Here is a 20751-nt window from a genome sequence, read left to right on the forward strand (position 1 = left end):
TCCTAGGAATCTTTAAAGGCTTGGATTTTCTGGCTTCCCACGCATAATCTGATGGTAATGTGCTCCTACGCTAGATAAATCCATAATTTTACCAAGAGCAGAATGGATTGCGGTCTACTCTAGATCAGGCCTAGTTACTACTCACGGCCCAGCCCAGGGAAAATTCAGGCCACGTCCTGCCACATTTTGCCAATGCCTGATTTGTCCCACGATGAGCCTTCACATATCATCAAATTTAGATTTCATGCATCAGAACTCATGATGCCAGGACAAAAGGATTGCTGTTTTCTGCGATGCTTTGATTTTCTGTGTCATCTGAACCGGGGATGTTCGTTTTGACAACCAAGGTCCCACGTTTCTCGTATTGCCTCGCAAGTTCATCCGTCGTCTTTCGGATTGGTAATGGGTGGCTCAAGTCCTTTCTCGGTCAGCGTTGTCAACATTAAGGCACTGAAAGAAACAGTGATATTAACACACCAGCTGATTTGCAGATAGCGGCCACCCTTCCGACTTGGAAGTCAGAGTGAAGATCTGGCCGGTCTTCCTTATTCGTATAACAAGCTGAACATCAACATCGCATTGCGTAGAGTATTCGAATGCCTTTTTGAAAAGTGTCTCCTTTCTGCGTTGCACTTTCTGATAAGCCCTCCTCGCGTGACTCGTCTTTTGGCCGTGTTGAAAAGTCGGTGTCGGCGAAGTAGGACTTGTTGACGCGGAATTGCTCATTAGCAGTCTTTATTCTTGGGTTATGGGGGTACTGCGCAATCGAGGAGCGGATATAACTGAGTCGATGCTTTTAATTTATGGGACCATTGGGCGTTCCTTAGGAAAGAATCGAGAAGACAAACGAGGGTCCTCCGTCACATTTTATTCAGTCGCCATTTAAGAGAGTGTAAATCGCCTCGGCCATAGGCAATATCCTCTAAAATGAGGGCGGTCATGTAGGCAATGCGGTTTTTTTTTTTTCCTTTTTCTTTTTTTTTCTTTGGCTTGGTCCCCCGACCGCTTTTGAGCCCGTTGTGGTCGAACGTATACATCAGTAAAACCAAACATTCCTTCAGCGTCTTGGAACCCAAATATCTGCTCTAGATCTTTCATGGCCCTCTCCTACATCCATATTGCGCCAAACTCCTTTGGGAGCAATAAGGATCTTACATGCAGGCAGAGGACGTGTGTATCAATTTCGAAACACTCTAAATTTCCAGGTCTCTCGTCCCTAGATTGTGACACTTTAATTGTATAGTCTAGAAGTAATAAACGAAGTGTAGGCTTTTAAGCAAACCCTGATTCGAGGCATATTAGCATAGTTGTACATTACGAGACCCCGCAACAACCTGAGTGGGAACACGGCCCGTAGTATTGTAATTAATATTGTACTGAAAATATGGTATTAGTTTGTCATGAAAATCTGCTTCTTACACAGCCACAGGTTGCCCGCACAGCCACTCGTATTTGTATTGCCAAATTTCCATTCTGGTACTATAACGAGTACGTTTCAAAACAATACATATTGGTCGTAAGTATTGAGTTTGATCCGAGCATATGCAGCCATTCATCATTATTGGTTGTTGACTGAATGTGCACATCAAACTCATCGAAGTATACTCTAAATATTCAAGATTTCGACTCAAGTGTACATTCTGTGGGTTGCCACATGGATATTGACACCCACCGGATACAAAATTGCTCAAACAACGGTGTCTATCATCTGAGTGTAAGCAGCTCCGGGCACTTTGGGCTTCTAGGAATAAATAGCTCCTTGTCCTCTACGGCGAGCTCTGGGTCTTCCAATCCCCCTATCAGACACGATGCACTCTCAATCTACTCAATATAAGTGCTTTTCATGTGACTTGTTCCACAAGAAATGCGAAAGATTGACCCAGAACTGTCTTCTCATTGAGGGAGTGCGGTCTGTCTCTTGCGCATTTGCACTTCTTGATCTACTTCGTGGATTCAACCGTGAGCAAAGCTCTACTGTACGCAATTTATTTAGATTTTGCAGTAGTTGCGGCACTTACTGGAGAAGAAATGCTCAAGGTCCCAAGTATCCGCGGGTCTTTGTTCGGATTTCTACGTCAACAGATCAGGATGCGAAAACACTGTTCATCAACGATGGCTCTGTTGTCTAAATCAACTGTAGTATGCATGAACTCCCGACCCAGAATGGTGTAGGACCATTCGGGCTGTATCAATAACAAGTCCTTATCACTTAGGTCTTGGGTTTCATTATCATTTTCCTCATCTGGAAATTCGGTAGACGAGTTTTAGGTTTGACCGAGATTTCTAAGTCGGGGGTCGATAGAATCCAGTTTCATTGCGTTTGAATCACCAGAGTGCTTCACTGCACGCGAGGGATACCTTCGATGGCGCTCGGCGTCGCTCCTTGTATTCTTGATTTGGTGAGGTCGGCACAGCCTCTGGCTTCTTCGGATATTCGATGTGCGCTTCACATGCTGGTCAGAGAGGTTTGAGTGGTTGTCTTTGCCGGCGGGGGTTTCGATCTGCTTGGAAGTCTCCCGGACATAACGTTGTTTGACTGCGCTCAGAGTTCTTCCAGGAAATAAGTCGCGGATACGACTCCATGGCAGTTTCTGAGAGTCTCTCAGCTTCAGTAGTCGACTGTCATCTTCGACGGACCACTTCCTGCGCGTGATAGTATGCCGTGCTTGTACGGTCGTGGCTTGTTGAACAGGATCCCCTATTACTGTGGCGCTTGTTGCAATGATACCGTAAGCGTGCTGTAGCGTTTTTGTTGCAACCTGAAGCACCGCGAGATTTTCTTTGAGAATATCGGCATCGGCGAGATCATCAGAGAACTTGGCCTCAGCAGTGGCCAGGCTGTAAAACCGCTTCAGATATCGGATCGCATTCCCAAGCCCAGCGAGGTTATCTGCATAACTCTCTTCGCTTTCAAATGACGAACCTTCGGCTTTTGGTTGACTCGTTCGTCTTCTGCGTGACTTGGTTGCATTCATGGCGGTTGAATTCAAGCAACGGGGTCGTTTCGGGTAAGAACTGTTTAGGTCTTCCCAGGCACACTTGCTTCCGTTTGCAGTAAGATTCCTGTTGTCATCATCCTCAAAGACGTCGAAGACTCTCGCTGTTCCAGGTCCATCTAGGCCAGTCACGGAGGGAGTACTACTGACTCGAGAGGAAGGATAAAGCGCGACCTCCTGGGGGTAATCGGGGTAATTCTTGGCGGCTGATGCATCGCTTTGATAGACATTAGGCGAAATAGATGGAGAGAGCCGGCCAATTTCCGATGCTAGAGATATTGTATTAACTCAAAAGGTGTTGAAGCAAATGTCAAGAATGTAACCTACCCACGTCCTCTGCCCTGTGCTCTTCTTGTGGCACATTGTTCTCCAAGTTGCAATAACCTCCTTCGCAACTTTCTCCTGAGGCGTTGAGTTCCTCTGTTATAACAACGGTTTGGGTTTCGGAACAAATTGAAGAACACCTTTGCGGGGACTTCGTTGTTGGCGGCTGCCAGAAACTCTGATGATTCAGCGTGACCATGGCGAAAGCAAAGATATTTGAATATAGAAGAGTTGGAGTAGAAGACAGCGAGACAGGATTGAAAGAATATACAAGGCAATCGAGAAAGAAGGTATCCTTGGGACTATTTATATTTCAGGCCTCATTGTCACTTTATGCCCGTGATCGGCACAGTTTTTGGCTCCGTCGTAAGGCAATATGGAAATGAGACCACCTACGTTATCGGTGCAGCTTCTCAGCCCTTTGCTGTGGCCAATTAAACTCGTTCAATCTCGTTGTGGATCGACTGAAGGAAGTGATCCCAGGAACAATAGCATGGTGTTGACCATGTGGCGGGGTGGCGGGCTCCTTGTTCGGAATCATACTGATACCGGTGATTTATTTCTCCACTATGCGTAGCACGGCGCGTGAATGCATTCGAGGCCAATGGCCGGGCACGATAGAATGTTTGCCCGATTGTAGCAGTATACGATGGTCCTGGGATCGAGCCAGCCCCGGATATAGAGAATTGGGACAACAAGCGAATCTATGTTAGGGTTATTGAATGGACGGCGGGACAGAGCCTGCGTGTTGAAGGGAAGAGTGGATGGTGAATTGTAAAGGTGGTGAGATGGTCAATCTCTCACACAAGTTGAAAGACACCGTTGAGCCGACCAACTGGAAGTTTACAGTGTGAAAGTTACTGTAGCAACGGGAGAATGCGCCAATTCCTAGTCATCGCTCCCAGGAGTAGGCAGCAGTGCGGATATCGTCGGAGCTTTTGAAAGAACGATGATGCAAGTTGAGATCAAACAGGCCGATCAGTCTGAGCACTGAGGTGAGCGATCAGGTTGCTCAGTGAGCTGCTTAGGGTCGCTCCGTGAGCTGCTCAGGGCGGCGGGGTGACTAACTCACCCTGTGCTCCGGGAGCCGATCACTTCCCGAGGCGGCAGTTTTACCGTCACCTAGACTACTAAAAAAGAACACTAAAAACCTTGGAAGGCATATATAAGACTGTCGGAGAAGACTACCTAAGAAGACTACTATTCTTGCTATAGAAATTGAGATATCAATTATAATAACTTGTACGGAGTAGATAATAGTAAACTGACTAGAAGATACCATATGGCGCACTGGCGGTTGTAGACTGATGTAGTATCGATGACTACAGTCTTCACTCAGTGCCCTGCTCAACCTGCCTCAAGACCTTCAGTTTGAGGTTGATCTGTTCTGGAAGAGCCCGAAAGTAGAGATGTCGACAATCCAAGTTATAGCATTTCATTACCTAGAGGGCTTGTAGACAAGGTACCTACCTACCTACCTACCTACCTACCTACCTAGGTAAGTACTACTACCGTTTTAGCCTTCTATACGAGGTCCCAATACCCCATATGTGGAAATCTGTTTAGATGGTCAGACTCGGCACTCGGAAAATTCCAAGAGACCCACCTCGGGGGCGGGCCGCTTAGCCTTTCTTGTTTACGGGCGACTATAGGGATCACCGTCACATAACCCTCTCATTGGTTTATATTGCCAGCAGTAATTTAAACCCGCTCTCACTTTACAAAAACCAACCTCTGGATTACCTAGGTAAGTATGTAGTTAGTAGTAATATTGAAGCTAGATAATGCCTTATGATACCTAAATACCTGGATTGTAAGGCCAATAATATTAATACCTTAGGAAATAGGCCCAAATGTTAACGCTATTCGCATTATATAAATCCTAGAATTCCCTTTTTCTCGGCTGTTAAGGCCTTTCTACTACGTTATCGTCACCTTCTCTTACCCTCTACCACCCTTACTCTGGCCGACGCTCGAAGCTTCTCTTAGGTAATCTATACTCCTTAGGTAAGGTCTAAGGTTGAATTCCTATTGCCGAGGGCCGAGCTTACCTAATAGTAAGTGACTCCCGAGGTCTCTAGGGCTCCCTCTAGTTACGGCGTGTCACTATACTAACCGTCCTCGAGCCGCCGTTCGCGTTATCTACTATAAAAATGAAATAATTCCATCTTTATAGGGTTTAAGGTTGATAGTTAGTCGTACCATTATGAAGTATATAGGTGTAAAAATAAAAGAGAAGTTGAAATTGGTATACAAATTAAAATTAGTGTATATGCTTCAAGAAGGCGGTGATAAAATAGGCGGTAAGGCAATAACCAATGAGAGAGTTATGTGACGGTGATCTCTATAGTCGCCCGTACTTGTTCCACTCTACACGTGGGCTCGACAGCCCCAATGCTATCAAATTTTGCAACCTGCGCCTCCAGGCGGATCTACTCGATGTAACATCTGTCGTCACACATGGCAGGCAAGTGAGCAGCGAAAGAAGTTACCTAGGTACTCTCTGAGCTTGCATCATACAAGTGAAGACATCCCCCAGAAGAGAGAACGACTGAATACTATCATTCCAGGCCAGCTGAGCAGACTAAGCGGCAGCGCTCCAGATCTGCTTACGCGATATCGTACGCTCAACAAGTACCCTAACTCCAGGGCTCTTTGGCGCCCTTACCGGAGATTGCTGGCTGACCTTGATTTCACCATTGCTTCCCTTTTAACGTTTTTATGGCGCTCATCTTGGGAAGCATGTCTTACGATCTCAAGCCGAATACATCCAGTTTCTACTATCGTGGAAGACTCATCTTCTTCTCGCCGCTTTTCAATGTATAGGCTTGCCTTCGTTGCTCAGGGGCTCCACGGATGCTCAGTTTTACTCGATCGAATAGTGGCAAGAGGCGAGTGTTAAGACGGAACGGGAACGATGTTCCTCTCTTTCCCTAGCATTAGATATTTGGGGATACAGGTACTATGGCAAATTGCATTCGATGCCCTCATGGATAGAAATAAAAAAAAAAGATATGCAGTGTTACTTTAACAACTGCACGAACAATAGCAGATTCTCAATGACAAGAACATACAACATAGCACAAATCAACATGTGCCGGGGAATCACGGAAGTACAGATATGGGAACGGTAAGAAAATACGATGCTGATACATATCACATCCTAGCAGCGCGGGTGGTCTTATCGTAGAAGTCCAAGGTCATGGCTGCTAGGAAACATGGAATATCCTTTCTTTCTTCCACCCAGAATTTGATGAGAGGTTTGATTTCCATGGCGAACAGACTGTTGGGTCCACCCGATATCTTCATGGTGCCGTTTTCACCATCGAACACGATGGAGTTTTCTTCACCATTGCCCATGCTGCCAGGACCAGAGTCAGAAGGCGCATCAGAGTCACCATGCCGGTATGCGGAGGAAAGGTGGAACATAGACGTTACACGCACTCTACCATTCGGCAAGAAATCAAGCTTGAAGCCGAGGAGAGAGGCAACGGCTTCCCGGAACTCGGAGGACTTAGCTGTCCAGATCTCCTTCAGTCGCCGCATACGCTTCTCTTTGTCGGCAACGGTTCGCTCCATGTCTTGCATTTCGAGCTTTATGCTCTCCAAGGCGCTGACCGGGACAACTTTGACATCAGTATGGCCCCCGCGCAGCTGCGCCATGAGGTCCCTGTTCGCAGACTGGAGGGTTGCAAGAGTGGTCATCTTAATTTGCTCGGTTTGGGCGGTCGGATTATCGCGCAATTCAAGAACGCGGGTTCGTGACTTAGCCTTCAAAGACTTAATCTGTGACTTGGCCGCATCCAGTTCCCGGCGAGCGAGAGTTGTGGCCTGGTCTGATTTTGTGAGATGTTCCTGGAGCTTGCGGTTCTTGCGGGTGAGCACGGCGATACGCTCATTTTCGCCTTCGCTATCGGTCGGAGAAAGAGGTCGCTTGACGCCTCTTGCTTCGTCTGCCTTTGGTGCTTCCTGCTTGGAGAGCTCTTCATGAACTTTCTGGAGTTCACTGCGGTATTCATCGACGAGTTGTTGCAGCTGGGCTATCTGTTGGGACTTTTGTCCATCAAACTGTGACTGATCCTCGTTCATTGTGGCCTCTTCCGCATCAAATGTCTCGAGTTGAGCGCGCAAGTATTCGACTTCTTTCACTGCAAGCGCACGCTGGCGCTCCAGACGAGCTCGAAGTCGGCCCTCCGCGGCACCAGGCCCTCCTGCAGAAGCGGAAGTCGCAACGCGGAGTTTCTCCAACTCCTGTTGCAGATTATTTTTATCACTTTCGAGGCTCTTGATAGCCTCATCTTTCTCAAGCAATTGGGCTTCAACGGTCCCGAGACGATCAAGGAGAGTGGCAATCTCAATTCGTCCTTGGACCACCGCCCTGACAACAGCATCCGGTGAGTCAAACTCTGCAGGCTGGTCGTCTTCCTGCAGAAGACTGACCCAAGACTGTCGCTCATCTTCTAAGATCTGTTTTTGAATCTGAACTGTGTTCAGTTCAGCTTCAACGCCCTTCATCAATTGGAGCTGATTCTCCACTGATCGCTTCTGTTCGTCAACGACTTCAACGTTCTTCGAGACCTTTCGAAGGTGACGCAGCTCCGTCGTTTGGTCACGGTTTGCTGACTCCAATTCCCGAATATGATTGACCTGCTCGGAAAGTTCTCTCTTCAGTACAGCCAAGGCCTCAGCATCGCTTCCTTCGGCCCTAAGTCGAATATTCTCCGCTTCGAGCTCAGCGAATTCGGCTTCACGCTGGGATAATTTCTCCTGCGTCGATTCCTGGGATGACCTGGCATTTTGGATGTCGTTCTGGAATTCCTCGATGGTCTTTTGTAGAGAAGCGCGGACTGTCTCTAGCTCGTTGATCTGGTATTTAAATTGTCGTTCCTGGTCGGAATGTCGAGCTTGAATGTCGTCAAACTCTTCCTGCAAGTTCTGATTCTCATCCTGGAGGCTTCTGATCTTGCGCTCAAACCCAAGCTTGTCATTCAAAACCTGATCTTGAATTTCTTTCAATTCTTTCGCGAGTTCGTCGCTCTTATGGGTGGCCCGGTTACTCGAAGATTCCGCAGTCTGCAGCGAAGATTGTCAGTTGACCGCGTGAAAGCAGAAACTGGGAGCGACTCACCTGAGCCTTTCGGAAATCCGCATCCGCTTTCAATTGTAAGTCGCGGGTCTCTTTTTCATGACGAAGAGCCTCCAACTCTCGTTCCTGCTTGATGTTCTCGAGCTCGTATTTGAGAGTACTCAATTGCACGCGTAACTCCTCCTTTTCCACATCTAGAAGAACAGTCAGCCTTTCCGTCGCGGGCCTCTTGAGTCAGTTTGAGCAAGGAATTGTCTTACCGTGAACTGGTTGATGGGACTGGACTTGAGATTGTGTAAAACGGCCAGATTGTCGCGCCGCAGTCGATCGTCGCATGATACTCCGTGCACCAGATGGCGTTGAGGGTGAACCGAATCCAGCGATGAGCTGGGAAGCCGGTCGGTTATTCTGGCTATTGTCCATCTAGTAAGAGGCAGGAGAGATCAGTTGTTGTGCAAAAATAGAATGAGACACATTAAAGCTCACTGTGAGGTTCAGGCTATGATAAGCCCCACGTAGATTCCTGTCTAACAGGGCATGAGGCAAGATAACACTGCACAACTTGTCCTGGAGCTGTATCAAAGGGAAGATGGTTAAAGCCGGGCGCCGCCTTGTTTAGGATTATGTCAGCTGTGAGCTGCACCCGAAAAGGGGTTAGCGCCGTTTTAAAAATTATTTCGATTTCGGCATCGAATTCTCAGTCCACCACCCTCACCCGCGACTCGTTCCTTTCACCTCGGTCTTTCGTTCGATTTCACTCAATTTCTTCCGTTTAATACCCCACAACCGTCACCATGGGCAAGGACAAGGTCGAGAAGAAGGACCGCGCTGAGAAGAAGGAGAAGCGTGCGGAGAAGGACGGTGTGCACAAGGTCAAGAAGGAGAAGAAGGAGAAGAAGGATAAGACTGCTCTTGTCGATGCAGTAGAGAAGGAGATTGGCTCTGAGGCCATGGAGGGTCTCGAGCAGACCGGCGATGTCGCCGTCAAGGGCGAGGGTGAGGTCGACGCCGTTGTCGACCGTCCCGTCGGCGCCGTCGTGCCTTTCGCCAACCCATTGGTTGAGGACAAGCAGGCCAAGAAGGTCCTGAAGAGTGTCAAGAAGGGTATGTGCATCGTCTTTTCAAAATTTTACTTGTGTCTTCTACTATCAGTGCGCATGGCCGATTTTTATCGGATCTTCGGATCGCTCATGACCACTGATCGCGTGCTGCGCAACTTTTTTTTACCCTTATCTCCAGATCGTCCATGCTGACATCTATTCCTCTAGCTGCTGTCAACAAGTCTCTCAAGCGTGGTGTCAAGGAAGTCGTCAAGGCTCTCCGCAAGTCTCCTATCCCCGCCGCCAACGCTCCCATCGGTGTCCCCAGCGGTGTTGTCGTTCTCGCTGCCGATATCTCCCCCATGGACGTCATCTCCCACATTCCCGTCCTGTGCGAGGACCACGGCATTCCCTACGTCTTCGTCACTTCCCGTGCTGAGCTCGGTGCTTCCGCTGCCACCAAACGCCCTACCAGTGTGGTCATGGTTACCCCCAAGGCTGCTAAGGGCAAGAAGGATGATGATGAGGAGTTCACCAAGGTGTTCGAGGAGCTTGCTGGCTTGACCCAGAAGGAGCTCAAGAAGCTGACTGTCTAAAAATGTTCTCGACTGGTCTGTTTTACCTTTTGTTATTTGCTGTTCCCACGCTGTTCACTGTGAGTGGGTTCTCTGGTTGTACAGGTTTCTGATACCGTCTGTTTAGACGGTGCATGTCTTATGGGGTCCGGCCTATGGGTATCTTTCTATTTGCTCTTTTGTTCCAACTCGGCGTTATTTCAATGGTGTACGAAAAAGGCAAGAATTCCAATGAGATACCACCACCCTCATAGACTGTCAGTTCTGAGTAAGGTCTCGGTTAATTTTAATGGACATCCCATGGAAATCCCCGTCACTGCACTGCCCCACAGGCAGTATGACACCTGCATAGACCACGTTGTGCCTGATTGTTGTGGGAGTTGAAAATTCTCGAAGAGTCTCACAGTATAATGCCTTGTGCGATAGAATGACAGGTCACACGTGAAATTGTCTCGAGCGCCAATATTTACCTGTACGCTCAGTCTGGAAATCAGCCCTAAATTCTTACAGATGTAATCAGTCATCCCTGGCACAGCGTAGCGAACTAAAGAATTGTAGATCGCGGGTGGGGCTAACATGGCGATGGATTTTATACACTAGTATACACATAGTGTAAAGAGCTAAGCCATGGGCAATCAGCCTTGCATCGTGGGGCAAACTATTACCGTGGCGTTCCGAGTTCACGCCGATCAATATGATCAATCCGTATTTCCCTCGACCTTGATGTCGAACAAGGGATAAAGTGCATACCCCAAGCGCAGCAGATATCAATCTCAGCCAATCACCATGCACAATGCCCCAGATGAATCGAATCCCAATATCAGATCATCTAGCGCTAGCCTAGATCCAGGAACAGATTTGATATCGGGCACCGAATCTGAGAATGGGGGAAACCCTTTGTCCTACACAGCTTCTTCCTTGTGTCAAAGGCACGGCCCTTACAGCTAAACTCTCCCCTGTCCTTGGAAAAATGATATAAGGACCTGAATGCTCTCATTCTCAGTCGCGCAATTCATTCCTTCCGCATATACCGGCCATTATATTAGCCAATTCCCTCTGTATATCTCCGACGATGTACATTAACCGCCCGTCCATTTTATTGGTCGCTTTTATTTTGGCTCTTACTCAATCAACTACATCCCACCCTATCCGAACTAGCAAATGGGTCAAGATAGAACAATTCGAAGATCCCAATGACCGTGGAATATGGAAAGTCTTTGAGAAAGAAGGATATCATGATCAATTACCCGACCCACCGCACGTCAAACACAATGGGGTAAGTACATGTACCGAATCCTATATTTTCGACTCGGCAACTTACCTATATCAACCTACAGAACCCAGCATGGCCCACCAACCAAAACAACAAACAAATAGAGCAAGAAACACCAAACGATCGCTATAAAACTGGAACTTCCGAATGGGGGAAACCAACAGTCTCAATCCTGATCCCAACATCCCCAGAAACACCAGACCAAGTGCACAAGCCCTACAGCCAACAGACGGGAGAAAAGCAGGAAGACCACTCAGAAGATAAGGAGAGCTCGATCGAAACACTCGATGCCGAGAGACAAGGTCACTACAAAGAGATCCTACAATACCCGCACACAAAAGGCGCCATAGACGATGAGCATAAATATCCCGCGCCTGCATTCTTCTCCCACACCTCCTCATCGGGCTGGACCTCTTTCTTTGCATACCGATTCCCCTTCCAGACGTTGAAATCAGAGGCCGTGGCGCTCCCGCAGTATCCTCTTCCACGAGTTTTTACGACAGTGATTATTCTCCTGGTGATGGTTTGGGTTGCTATTTTCACCATTGGGTTACTTGAATTGGGGAATTATCTTTGGAGACGGAGGGTAGAGGCTTTGGATAGGGAGGATGTTCAGGGTCGGCATAGTGAGGAGGAGGAGGCGAGTTTTGATGAGACGATGAAGGTGCCCTTGACAATAGTTATTGCTCCTTCGGAAAACACCCGGCCGCGCGACGAGGGTGAACGTGGGTATGGGTTCCTAGAGTCCGTTTCTAGTGACTACGAGTCGGATTCCGGTTCAGAATCTGATGAGGATGATTATCGCATCTTTTGATATACTATATATTATATATATCCCACATGTACATCGCTGATCAATCAATTCTTACTTTTCTTCCTGTCAATAGATTTGTAGCAATTATATACCAGAGGTGTGTTGTTGACAAGGAGGTAATGCAATCCTACTAATATTCCACCAAAAGGGAAAAGGTCGTGTACGACGCAATGAATAGAGTGAGAATGCCTAAGTGGGGCCTAGCTGGAGATTGATATGGAATACAAGATGAAAAAGGATTGTAACGATCATACATATTTCATTGTGCTATGGTACATAGGCGATTTAAATCATAACCGATAGTTTCATCATAACCCCAGCATCAGGCCAAGCCAAGTCAAAGTACGCTCACTTCAATTCCCCAAATAGAAAGATAAAACATATAGGGCAAATTTCAAATCAGGGAGACTTAAGCGCGCTGGTCACTCTGCAGGTGCTCATATATAGTATAAGTGTCCACACCCTTCTGATGGGGACGGGCAGACTCATGAGCAGAGTGGTTATTGCCATGCTGGAACTGCCTGATAGCATCACGGCCAGGGTCCTGGTCGCTGCCAATTTCCGAGTCGAAGCTAACATTCCTCGCATCGTCGGAGGGCAAGCCACCCGCTTGAATGTCGGTCGCGCCGGTAGTCTGACTGGCACCTCCACTGCCGCTGGCGGCAGAATATTCGCCAGCTTTGATGCCCATTTCTCTCTTGGCTGCAGTTGAGCCACCCCAGTACCCGGAGTTGTCCATGTGTGTGCCAGGGAAGTTGCCTTGGCCAACCACGCATTCGGGGTACTTTTGTTCCTCGTGACGGTCCTGGCGCCGAGCACTGTATTGGGCGGAGGGGAGCTTGATGGATGAGGAGATGTTGGTGTTGGTTACTGTGGATTGGTTTCCTGCGACGCCCATGGGCTCAGCGCCACGGTTGCCAGAGAAGCCGCCACCTTCGCGGATGGACTCGGCGGCAAGTGAGTCATTGGTAATAGGGCCAGACGGTTCTTCGATGCGCTGTTGCGCGCGAGGATCAGTGGTAACTTTGGTGCCACTGCTGCCGGCAGAAATAGGGACGTCTTGGGTTGCCATGATGATGTGATGGGAAATTAAAGAGGTAGGTTAAGGTTACTGAAGAAATGTCTGACAGAAAAGATGTGGCCGTGGTGGCATATCTATATAAGAAAGCAGTAAGAACCGCATATTGAAAGTATATGCCCTCATAGAAACCACATTGATGTCATACTTACGTTCGCCAGGAGCATTAACAAGATATATGCAAGCTTAATCTTGTTGGCCAGTCGTAGTCGCGTCGGCTAGTTATGCTTGACACTCTGCTTGGCCGATAGAGCGGAGGGTGTGGGGCATAAGCTCCTCTCTGATGTATTGATGCTTCTAGAAGGCATCGAAAGGGAAATCAGTACGCCACATGCTTATCCAGAACTTGTCCGAAATCCATCTTCCAGAGCAAAAGATGGTGTTGCTACCAGGAAGAGGCAATTGACGTCAGGCCTAGACACCTGACATGCAAACAATACAAACACCCTTTTCCCTCGATAGACGGTCGACCTTAACATTTCATACTGTGTTGAAGGTAAACTTGGAAGACACAAAGATGCTATCTGTGCTTGTCTCGGCAGTAACGCTACATCTACTGTATGTTTGTCGTCGATATACATCGGGTTTCAGAGATGACTTCCCATTTCCGTTTTAGTGTCCACCCCTTGCCGCTTTTTGCTCATACGGGGGCCACTGGGGCCGTGGATACCCCCAAGCGGGGGCCCAGGGCCCCGGGACTAAGCACCACCACCTAGAAATTACTCGGCTACAAGGAGAAGCCAAGGATTATATACCACTGTTGTTGAGATGACTTGGTCAAGCTCTAAGTGCATAGTCACATAGGTAATTATTTACCTAACATCTTCATTTTGACTAGATCTGACAAAGCCCCCCATTCACACTGGACACATCTTCAACTGGTAACCCTCTCATCACTTAGGGGGTTATGACCGAAAATGGCAGTGATAAATCGCACTACAGTCTGGCTTTCCTGGTTTGTTCAGCTCGGTACGTTGCCCATTCCATGATGACTTCGATCACATCTTCAATCTGCTCTCTTGTATTATCCACGTGTATCGAGATTCGCACTCGATCCATGCCTTTCGGGACAATGGGGTATCTCACCGGGTTGGCCCAGAACTTAGCCCGGTGCATATGTCCGGCCAACTCAGTCGACTCATTAGGCGGAGTTACTAAGGGAATGATAGGCGATTGGAGTATTTCAGATTTCCAGCTCTTCTCATTCGGGATTTGTATGATTTTTGCCTTTTTGATAGCAGCCCATTTAGGATGACTGAGGAAGGTCTTGTGAAAGTACCGGATATTTTGTTGTAGGGTCCGCCGGCGCTGATTGGGTTAGCCTTCTTCTGGTAGACTAGGAAAGCACGTACCCTTTCTCCATCTTCACTGGCCAAAAGTTCGTAACCAGCTTTGACAGCAGCTAACGCAACGAAGGAAGGAGCTGTGGAAAAGATGACACTCCGCGCATAGTTGATGAGATTGAATTTGATAGTCGGTTCAGCCAGTACCACGGCTAAAAGATTAAATTAGGCTATAGAGTGACGGCAAAGGGGAAGTTGTAACTGTACCTCCATTTGACCCTAAAGCTTTGCCAAAAGTATGCACACGAAGGCCTATTTCCTTCTCGAGTCCATGATGGGTGACGAATCCGGAGCCATTCGGTCCAAGAAGACCGTTTGAATGTGCCTCATCAACCGAGAAAATAAAATTTCCTCTAGCAAGGGTGGTCTTGGCAATCTCAAGGAGTTCATGGATAGGAGCTTCGTCTCCGTCCATGCTGTAAAAGGACTCCAGGGCCACGAAAACAAGATTGCTGCCATCCGCAATGCCAGGATTTTGGTCACGAAGGCTTTCCAAACAATGACGGAAGGAGGCACAGTCGTTATGCGCAAACATGATGGTCTGAGCTCGTCCACGTCTCATTCCATCGTGTATGCTTGCATGCACATACTGATCGTACAAGATGAAGTCTCCATTCTGTGGGATAGTTGACCAAAGTGCGACGTTTGCATCATATCCAGAGTTGAAGAACAAAGCTGACTCGGCCTTGTGGAACTGAGCCATATAAACTTCAAGCTCTTTCAGATATTGTGTGGTGCCTTCGAATACGCGTGTCGAGGTACTTCCAACAATGAAGTCTGGATTTTTTCGTAGTTGGTCCTCAAAAGATTTAGTCAATGCCCCCGATGTCGTCAGCGAGAGCGTATCATTTGACCCGAAGTCTACCATTTGGGCAATGGTAGATGGATCGGGAGGGCTGATCAATCTGTTATCGCGATCACGCTCGTCCAATGCGAACTGGAGCTTCTGGGAGAGGATTTTCTTGCCATCCATGATTGTAGTGTTTGTAGACTCCTGTAGTATAAATTGAGGGAATCTTCTAGACTCAAGTTGTTCAACTGTAATGCAAGAATTTTTGGCGTAATCATGCTACTTATATATATTAAGATCCTTCAACAGATATTGACCCGAGAGTACTACGAGAGAAAGATCATTTTCCGAGATAGAATATCCTGGAAGTTTAACTGTCAAGGGGATGAGTGAGGTCGAAGTATATATGGCCCATGTGTATAATTCCCATTCCATTACTCTGAAATGGCCAACCAGGACGAATCGCCGCCCTACCAGAAAGAGCCTAAAAGGAGCCTCTTAATGCAGTTCGAAGGAAACAGGTGGCTCGATTGCCTAATCTGGGTTTCTTCATGTCATTGTCATGCAGGTGATCCATTCTCTGTGTCAAATCCATGTGTGAGGCGCAGTACCTGCACTAAAAGAGAGATATGTGACGCCAAGCATGGTGGATTGGTTTTGCCATTTACTCATTTCGTGTGAAGGAACTTATTTTTTCTATTTCTATGCGTGTATAACGAGTCATGTGATAGGGTTAAGTCACCAAATTACTGCATTGGGGGTTGAACATGGCTACACATATGCACGATATGTGAACTTCAAATCCTGCTGGGCCTTCATACCAACATGCGACGTAAGTCATTACATCGTGATTGAGGTTTTGGGGTCTTTCTGCATGCATACAAACTCCCACGGCAGTTACTGGTGTTACCGATGGCAATGGAAAACAGTACCGACCCATATTCTTCGTCGAAACAGGTTCCCACCTGGGCAGCTTGCTCCATGCTAGGTGTTGGTGTAAGGTCAGCGGCTGAGAGTGGCGACAAATGCGAACTGTAAGAGCAGAAGCAAATTAAACTTGTTTTTCTATCATCTATAAAGCCATTGATATTCTAAAGAATGGCCAACTTCAACACCGGTACGTCCCCAGTACTATCTCAAAATTATCAAACAATTATTACCTCATCGCCGATAGCAATGGAGAAGATTATATACGAACACTCGAAGAATGCTCCGAACTCGATAGCCGTGGAGGACGGAAACCTGTCTCTGAGCTATCCCGAGCTACTCGCGGAAGCTTCTCACCTAGCCCACACGCTTGGAGATGTAGTCTCCGGTGAACTGGTTGGCATTTTGCTTGGCCCTGGAATCCATCAAATTGTTGCACAGCTAGCTGTGCGTCTCTCCGGTGGTACTTGCGTACCTATCGAGCCAACACTTCCAAAGGGTCGCATCATCGCGCTTCTAGGTGATAGTGGCGTTAGACGCGTATTCGTTGATGAAGAAGACACTGCGTATCTGCATGATCTTGAGGTCATACACGTACAGCCAATTTCGGGACGGATCGCCCTCGATTTAGTATCAGAAGACTTTGAAAGCCGGTCAGAGATAAGCCATGTTCTTTTCACCTCAAGGTCAACTGGAAAGCCTAAGCCAGTCCAAATCCGCGCAGAGAGCATCTTGCACATGGCGACCAAGACTCCCGCAACACCCTTGAGAAGAGTTGATAGAGTCACTGCGTTCAACAATCCAGGATTTGATGTAAGCCTATTCGAAATGTGGGTCACACTCATCTCCGGGGCTACGATTGTGGTGATGCCTCGAAAGACAGCCACTGATCCCGGTGCCTTCGGGAGTTTCTTGAAGTCTCACAACGTGACCGTGACATTCGTGACCGCTGCACTATTCCAAATTATTGCCTTTGCGGATCCGTCCGCGTTTTCTTCATTGCGGCATGTCTTCAATGGAGGAGACGTGGCCAATGTGCGTGCTATGAGGACTGTCCTGGATAATGGACCACCACAATACCTTTGGAACACATATGGCCCGACTGAGTGTACGACATTAGCCACCATGGTTGAAGTCACGATAGAAGAGGCATCTCGGGAAAGAATCAGTATCGGTAGGGCAGTGGGTGAAACGGTACTCGTGCTATTAGACGAGCACCAAAACCCCATCCGTGATAGCGGAACACGAGGCGAGATCTATATCGGAGGACCACAGCAGTCCCTCGGATACTTGAACTGGCCTAATAAGACAAGTCAAAGCTTTGTTCATCTAGAGAGGAGAAGGTTGGGCTTACAGGGGGAGGGAACTGTCCGTCTGTATCGAACAGGTGACATGGCTGAATGGCGCGACGGCACCAACCTTCTGGATTTTATTGGACGCACTGACAGTCAGGTGAAACATGGCGGGTTCCGAGTGGAGTTGGGCGAGATTGAACGTGCTTTGCTTTCACATAGAGACGTTCAGTCCGTTGTTGTGGTCCGTCAACCGCCGCTATCTGAGAACGGAACGCATGCACTTGTGGCCTTTGTGGTAGGAAGCGAGTCGTTTCAACCACAACATTTACTTGAATATACGAGGGAACTCCTCCCAGTATATATGGTGCCCAATGCTGTTGAACGTATCGCTGAGTTTCCATTGACGCCAAACGGAAAGGCGGACCGAAACGCGCTTATTCAACTAAGGCTTGAGACTCTTCAAGGGAAGTCATCAGTCCATGGTAATACCTCCAGGGACAAAAGGGCAATGCTTCAGGGTATCTGGAGAGATTTGCTCAACGTGCCCAACGTTTGTGATGACGATGACTTCTTTGTTATTGGGGGCAGTTCACTACAAGCTGCAGCGCTCATTTCTATCATCCAGAAGCGTCTTGGAACTCTGGTGTCGATGGAAGACTTGCACAAGAATTCCAGGCTCGATAGACTACTGCGTCTTATTGACACCACGGATTGCGCCCATGGCAATGCACCAGATGATGCAACGACCTGGAGGCAAGATGTGGACCTCGTGGATGATATCGAGCTTGTCCCTCAATGGGAGGCCGACACAGAAGGACGTGTTTTTATCACTGGCGCAACTGGCATTGTGGGGGCTCTCCTTCTAAGCCGTCTCATGAAAAGACCTTCTGTGAAACAAGTTGCTTGTCTAGCACGTCGCAAGAAAGGTCTCAGCGCAGCTACTCGGATCCAACAGACCCTGGAACGGTATGACCTATGGCCTAGCGCATTTGACCAGACTCGGAAGCACTTGGTGCTGGAGGGCGATCTGGCGGACCGCGAACTTGGCTTGGGAACTGAAGAGTTTACCTGGCTGGCGAACTGGGCCTCAGTGATCTTTCACTTGGGTGCAAAAGTTAACTTTTGCGAGTCGTACCGCGAGCATTATATCAGCAATGTGAAAGGGACATGCAACACGCTCCGATTAGCTTCCGCTGGTCGTCGCAAAGCATTCCACTACATGTCCAGCATCGACGCGTGGGGTCCAACTGGTGGTATTCTTGGTACCAAAGAACTCTACGAGGACGAGCCGCTGGAGCGTCACATTCATTGTCTTCGGTATGATTTGGGGTACTCGCAGAGTCAATGGACAGCCGAAGCCATGGTACGCCGAATGAGAGACCGGGGTTTGCCTATTTCCATATACAGACCCGGGTTTATTGTTGGCGATAGCAAGACGGGGACCAATAATCCGGATGATTTCTTGTCCCGGCTTATTGTGGGATGTATCCAGCTCGGGGCATTCCCGAGAATTGATCAGCGGCTGGAATACGTCACCGTTGACTATGTTATCGACTCTCTTATGCACATTGCATCCGATAACAAGAATCTTGGCAAGTCCTACAGCTTGCTTGCTCCGGATGTGCGGCAATCAGTCGATGTGGAAGGAACCTGCGCTGTGCTCAATGAGGCGGGGTACGATGTTAAACTCGTTTCTTACGAGGAGTGGATGGAACGACTATCAAAGATGCCGGAAGACGGGCCCTTGGCGCCTTTGATGCCTATGTTCCAGGAGAAGGTGCTAGGTCGGCTGACGCGCTGGGAGGCAAGTCAATACTCGCCGGTATACCGCTGTGATAACACGGTCGAGGCGTTGAAAGGCCATCCCGATATTGAATTCACCCCATTCGACGTGACACTATTGGAGAAGTCCATCAGCTTCTGGAATCGAAAGGGATTCTACCATGTCAGAAAATAACTTGCTTTTTCTTGTCAGGCCTACCTTCGTGAGTATATCGAAGGATTGCCTCCTTGCGGAGCATTGGCAGACCAGAAACCAATCCTTCGATATACTCACGAAGGATTTCGCTGTCATTAAGCTCGAACAGCCTTGCCTCAGACAAGCGCTCGGCTGTTATCAGCCTTGAGGATAACATGGTGCATAGAAATGGCATGGAATCATCACTGAAGGCTTTTCCCGGAGGTCTACATTAGCAGGGAGGTTACCTCATTATGACTGTACCTAGGTACTGTGTTAGAATTACATAGGTAGTATACAATCTCCATTGATTCATTCATCCTTGCACCGCTTCACACTTGTATGCTAAGATAGTACACCAGTCAATAAGCATGAAAATTTTCAGATTCACTCAGTCACTCGTGACGACTTGACAAAACTGACTATCGCACACATGACCATATTCATATACACGGGTAATTGTCGTAGCATCAGAGGTGATCCAGTCCCTCGGCACCCTAAAGTTCAAGCTCAAGTTCATCAGCACTCTTGCCGGGAGCCAAACTCCCACGCAGGCCAGTGTTATCAGGGGGAAACTCTAAACGTCCAGAGCCAACGCCTGTAATACGCTGGTCAAGGGAGTTCCAGTCACTGGCAACTGGAGGTTGATCAGGCAGAGGCAGGTTAGCCTTAACCTTCTCAATTTGTGCGCCTATGTCTGTGTTTTTGTCGATGATAGACTAGAGCACATGTTAGTGATCTGTTTTCTGCTTGATGTTGCGTTGCAGATACTCACCTTCATCCTAGAGACGTGTGAGTCTGCCGGGGTTTTGCCACTATGGCACAAGGAAAGTTTGGACTCCGCCCTGCGGAGGTCCTGCATGGTGGTGTGGAAGGTAGCGTCAGACATTTTGCGTCTGGTTGTAAATGTGGTGGTGTATATGAAGACTAAGTATCACAAGTGGCGCAAATGAATTTGAATCTGAAGCGTATCATTTCGGGCAAGGCAACTGAGTGTTTATATATCTACCATGTTCATTGTCGATGGCAAGACGTTGTGACGTTTGCTACAATGACGACATGGCATCCAGGGCCATGGATATTCTCCCCACCAGAGACGGCTGGGGCCTGCTTGGAATTTGGCCTCTATTGGAGATTCCAGGCCTTCGGGTCAACAGAAATAACTAACTGGACAAAACTCGGGGATTGGCGTCATAGTCTAGGGACCGCCTGAGGTGGCAAGGCTGTTCATTTCCTTCCATGACAGGAAGCTA

The 20751-nt window shown here is 48.1% G+C and overlaps 8 protein-coding genes across 8 annotated transcripts; 3 read left to right on the forward strand and 5 right to left on the reverse strand.

The window, feature by feature from the left end:
• Positions 1 to 2264: 2264 nt before the first annotated feature.
• Positions 2265 to 3519, reverse strand: N7525_002911 (SANT/Myb-like DNA-binding domain-containing protein; the record flags this gene model as incomplete). Its single annotated transcript, XM_002558531.1, has 2 exons — positions 2265 to 3265; positions 3324 to 3519. 2 exons carry the CDS (start codon positions 3517 to 3519, stop codon positions 2265 to 2267), a joined length of 1197 nt encoding a protein of 398 aa, XP_002558577.1.
• A 2957-nt stretch (positions 3520 to 6476) lies between these two features.
• On the reverse strand, positions 6477 to 8829 carry N7525_002912 (coiled-coil domain-containing protein MAD1; the record flags this gene model as incomplete). The annotated part of the gene is made up of 3 exons (XM_002559632.2): positions 6477 to 8393; positions 8449 to 8600; positions 8667 to 8829. The coding sequence occupies 3 exons, from the start codon at positions 8827 to 8829 to the stop codon at positions 6477 to 6479; spliced, it is 2232 nt and encodes a 743-aa protein (XP_002559678.2).
• A 371-nt stretch (positions 8830 to 9200) lies between these two features.
• Positions 9201 to 10042, forward strand: N7525_002913 (40S ribosomal eS12 domain-containing protein; the record flags this gene model as incomplete). The annotated part of the gene is made up of 2 exons (XM_002559631.1): positions 9201 to 9510; positions 9675 to 10042. The coding sequence occupies 2 exons, from the start codon at positions 9201 to 9203 to the stop codon at positions 10040 to 10042; spliced, it is 678 nt and encodes a 225-aa protein (XP_002559677.1).
• Positions 10043 to 11093: 1051 nt separating this feature from the next.
• Positions 11094 to 12108, forward strand: N7525_002914 (uncharacterized protein; the record flags this gene model as incomplete). The annotated part of the gene is made up of 2 exons (XM_002559630.1): positions 11094 to 11297; positions 11359 to 12108. 2 exons carry the CDS (start codon positions 11094 to 11096, stop codon positions 12106 to 12108), a joined length of 954 nt encoding a protein of 317 aa, XP_002559676.1.
• A 409-nt stretch (positions 12109 to 12517) lies between these two features.
• Positions 12518 to 13180, reverse strand: N7525_002915 (uncharacterized protein; the record flags this gene model as incomplete). The annotated part of the gene is made up of 1 exon (XM_002559629.1): positions 12518 to 13180. The coding sequence occupies one exon, from the start codon at positions 13178 to 13180 to the stop codon at positions 12518 to 12520; it is 663 nt and encodes a 220-aa protein (XP_002559675.1).
• Positions 13181 to 14122: 942 nt separating this feature from the next.
• Positions 14123 to 15502, reverse strand: N7525_002916 (aminotransferase class I/II-fold pyridoxal phosphate-dependent enzyme; the record flags this gene model as incomplete). Its single annotated transcript, XM_002559628.1, has 3 exons — positions 14123 to 14494; positions 14539 to 14681; positions 14737 to 15502. 3 exons carry the CDS (start codon positions 15500 to 15502, stop codon positions 14123 to 14125), a joined length of 1281 nt encoding a protein of 426 aa, XP_002559674.1.
• A 993-nt stretch (positions 15503 to 16495) lies between these two features.
• Positions 16496 to 19498, forward strand: N7525_002917 (uncharacterized protein; the record flags this gene model as incomplete). Its single annotated transcript, XM_002559627.2, has 1 exon — positions 16496 to 19498. One exon carries the CDS (start codon positions 16496 to 16498, stop codon positions 19496 to 19498), a length of 3003 nt encoding a protein of 1000 aa, XP_002559673.1.
• Positions 19499 to 19995: 497 nt separating this feature from the next.
• Positions 19996 to 20387, reverse strand: N7525_002918 (uncharacterized protein; the record flags this gene model as incomplete). The annotated part of the gene is made up of 2 exons (XM_002559626.2): positions 19996 to 20217; positions 20274 to 20387. The coding sequence occupies 2 exons, from the start codon at positions 20385 to 20387 to the stop codon at positions 19996 to 19998; spliced, it is 336 nt and encodes a 111-aa protein (XP_002559672.1).
• Between the last annotated feature and the right edge of the window lie 364 nt (positions 20388 to 20751).

The sequence above is a fragment of the Penicillium rubens genome (assembly GCF_028828025.1).
Source record: "Penicillium rubens strain IBT 27055 chromosome Unknown utg000002l_segment0_segment0, whole genome shotgun sequence".
Classification (NCBI taxonomy): domain Eukaryota; kingdom Fungi; phylum Ascomycota; class Eurotiomycetes; order Eurotiales; family Aspergillaceae; genus Penicillium; species Penicillium rubens.